Source organism: Haliaeetus leucocephalus, unplaced genomic scaffold (genome assembly GCF_000737465.1).
Source record: "Haliaeetus leucocephalus isolate CR32 unplaced genomic scaffold, Haliaeetus_leucocephalus-4.0 Scaffold517, whole genome shotgun sequence".
In the NCBI taxonomy this organism is placed as follows: Eukaryota; Metazoa; Chordata; class Aves; order Accipitriformes; family Accipitridae; genus Haliaeetus; species Haliaeetus leucocephalus.
The window spans coordinates 3,350,548-3,353,772 of NW_010972953.1; the positions used below are offsets into that span (position 1 = coordinate 3,350,548).

Below are 3,225 nucleotides of genomic sequence, written 5' to 3' on the forward strand. Positions count from 1 at the left end.
GCCCCCAGGCCCCCCCCCCCCCCCCCCCCCCCCCCCCAACCCCGTGGCTTGGCTCAAGCTCGGGCAAGGAGACGGACCAGGGGGAGAAACCCGCCAGGAAGGGCTGCGGGCTGGCGGGAGAGCCGCGGGACGGGGTGCTGGCACCCCACTCCGGCTCTTGCCGCCCAGAGCCCCGCTCAGAGCCCTCCGGGTTTCTCTCCCCCCCCCCCCCCGGGGTGCTGCCCTGCAGATGCGCAGCCGACGGAGGCCGAGACGGCGGTGTGGAACCAGGTGAACGCCGTGCTGGAAGAGGCGCAGGCAATCCTGGCCGAGCTGCAGTCGTACACGGGTGCCGGGCAGGAGATCCGAGAGGTGGGGGCAACCCCCAGCGCCCGCTGACCACCCACCGTGGCTTGGGGCAACCACTGATGCTCTTTCCCCCACCCCAGGCCATCCAAAATCCCGGGGACCTGCGGCTGCAGGAGAGGGCCTGGAGCGCAGTCTGCCCCCTCGTCGCCAAGCTGAAGCGCTTCTATGAGTTTTCCCTGCGGCTGGGTGAGCACCCCGAATCCCCGTTTCCCCCTTCCTTATATTCCCCCGTTGCATCTCGCATCCTTCCCCTGATGCAGGAACGGGGCAGGTTTGGGGGGGAGCCCTGGTCATGGGGTGTGCTCAGGTGTGGATGCTGCGCTGCCCCGTGCCTCAGTTTCCCCAGCCGGGGCTGGGGAGGTGCACAGGAGCAGGAGGGGGACCAGCGGTGCTTCGTCCCCAGAGAACGCCCTGCGGAGCCTGCTGGAGGCCCTCACCAGCCCCCCATACGCTCCGACCCAGCACCTCGAGCGGGAGCAAGCCTTGGCCAAGCAGTTTGCCGAGATCCTCCACTTCACCCTCAGCTTCGATGAGCTCAAGGTACCTCCCCGTGGACCCTTGTGTGGGATGAGGGCTGGGGGGGGGGGCCTGCAGGGTGCCCACACTGGGACCATGAGCCAGCGCAGTCCCTTGGGACCCTCGAAGTTCGCCCCGAGCACACCGAGCCGGCCGTGGCCCCCACCCCAGCCCCTGACACCGGTCTCCGCTCGGCAGATGACCAACCCCGCCATCCAGAACGACTTCAGCTACTACAGAAGGACCATCAGCCGAAATCGCATTAACAACCTGCAGGTGAGAGGACAACGCCGTTCCCTGCACCCCTACCCAGAGGTGGCCTCCCCCAAGGGGGGTCACAGGACTGGGGATGGCTTGGGGTGGGGGTCAGCCACCCCAATGGCCCCCATCATCTTCCTCCCCTGCAGCTGGACGCGGAGAGCGAGGTGAACAACGAGATGGCCAACAGGATGTCCCTCTTCTACGCCGAGGCCACCCCCATGCTCAAAACACTCAGCAATGCCACCACCAAATTTGTTTCGGAGGTGAGAGAGGCCGGTGGGGGGGGACCCTCAGGGTGGGGGGAAGCCCCCCTCCAGCCCCGGCACCGTGCAGGGGTCAGGAGGGGAAACGGCAGCCGGGACCTGCTGGGTTTCAGAACAAGACCCTTCCGATTGAGGACACAACCGACTGCCTGAGCACCATGGCGTGTGTCTGCAGGGTGATGCTGGAGACCCCGTGAGTACCTCGCACAGGGTGGAGGGGGGACATCTCAGTGCCAGGGTCCCTCTGTCACCCCCCCCGGGCTCAGCTGGCCCCTCTCCCGGTGCAGGGAGTACCGAAGCCGCTTCACCAACACCGAGACCCTCCTCTTCTGCATGCGGGTGATGGTCGGCGTCATCATCCTCTACGACCACGTCCACCCCGTGGGGGCCTTCGCGAAGACCTCCAAGATTGACGTGAGTGGCTGAGGGGGTGCGGTGGAGGGGGGTTACGGCCATCCTGCTCATCCCAGTGTAGCTGTGATGCCTGGGGGTCCCTATCCCTGGATGTTCCCTGTGGAGACATCTCTCAGTTGGTCCAGAGGGGAACTTGTCCCGCTACCCAAGCAGCGAGGAGGAGGATGGGGAGGAAGGGGGAAAGCCCCGCCGTGGCGCATCCGGCTGCTCACTCCCTTTCTCTCTCCCCCCACCAGATGAAAGGCTGCATCAAAGTCTTGAAAGACCAACCCTCAACCAGCACTGAGGGGCTCCTGAATGCTCTGAGGTGAGCCAAGGGGCTGGGGCACATGGTGGAGGGGGATACGGCATCCCCCGATGGGGCCGTGGGATGATGGCAGAGCGGGTCGGGGCACGGCGGGGTGACCGTCCCCTCCCCGTCCAGGTACACCACTCGGCACCTCAATGACGACACCACGTCCAAACAGATCCGGGCCCTGCTGCAGTGAGCGCGGGGCAGCCGCCGGAGCCAGCCCCGACCCCGCACACGTCACCGTGTCACCTACGCCCATGACCATACTGCTCATTTTGTACAGAAGGAAAAGGGACAATAAGAAATACACCGAAAAACAAAAAAAAAAAAAAAAAAAAAATCAAAACGGCCCAAGGCCACCCCTCCATGCGCTCCTGACCCCTTCCCACCTCCACACCCCCCACCACCACCAAAATCAGCACCCATTTACTGGACACAAGGTGCAGGTGGCACCATGGGGACACTGCACCAGGGGTGCTGGGGCTAGGCAGGATAGACCCGGGCAAGGATGTGCCAATGGGGCCGACAGCAGCGAGCGTCCACGGCACAGGGGGCACCTTGGGGAGGGGGGAAAGGGGCAGGTGCTGCCCCTGTCCCCATCCTCGTCCCAGCATCCAGCTGCGGAGAAGGAGGAATAAACATCCCTGCGGATCTGCACTGACTCTGGTGGAAACGGCTCCATCTCACCTGGTAGATTTTTAATATGAGCAATTAAATCTCCACTCACCTCTTCTTTTCTACATTTTTTTTTGGGGTGTGAAATAAAATTACATTTAATCTGTTCGTTTAATCGGCCGGAGCGGGGCCATCTCTGCTGCATCCCATCCCACGCCGCACCGGCTGGAAGCACCGGGATCACCGTGCCTGCCCCTCATGGGCCAGGGACCCCATCCATGACACCCCTGGGACTGAACCCCCCCCCCGGGACCACATCCCCCCCCTCCATGACGCTGTAGGGACCCGTCCCTGCTGGGACAAATCCCATCTCCCAACCCCACCGTGACACTATCAGTGACCAAGAGCTCCTGAAGGGACAACAGCCCAGGGTGCCCCCCCCTCCATGGTGGTGCTGCCCCCCCTCACCCCCCCAGCTGCCCCTAAGCCAGCCTGTCCAGGGCACACTCCTGCCCC

At 64.2% G+C, this 3,225-nt stretch overlaps 1 protein-coding gene across 2 annotated transcripts in view; it reads left to right on the forward strand.

Moving 5' to 3' along the window:
- LOC104837149 (protein FAM49A-like) overlaps nucleotides 1–2,297 on the forward strand; it is a 4,093-nt gene extending 1,796 nt beyond the window's left edge. For both annotated transcript variants that reach the window (XM_010576070.1, XM_010576069.1), the window contains exons 2-10: nucleotides 230–351; nucleotides 429–534; nucleotides 752–888; nucleotides 1,063–1,140; nucleotides 1,272–1,388; nucleotides 1,502–1,581; nucleotides 1,676–1,802; nucleotides 2,039–2,109; nucleotides 2,227–2,297. In XM_010576070.1, coding sequence (XP_010574372.1) covers nucleotides 230–351; nucleotides 429–534; nucleotides 752–888; nucleotides 1,063–1,140; nucleotides 1,272–1,388; nucleotides 1,502–1,581; nucleotides 1,676–1,802; nucleotides 2,039–2,109; nucleotides 2,227–2,290 — 902 coding nt within the window. In that variant the 3' untranslated portion in view covers nucleotides 2,291–2,297. The remainder of the gene's footprint in view (nucleotides 1–229; nucleotides 352–428; nucleotides 535–751; nucleotides 889–1,062; nucleotides 1,141–1,271; nucleotides 1,389–1,501; nucleotides 1,582–1,675; nucleotides 1,803–2,038; nucleotides 2,110–2,226) is intronic.
- The last annotated feature ends 928 nt before the right edge of the window (nucleotides 2,298–3,225 follow it).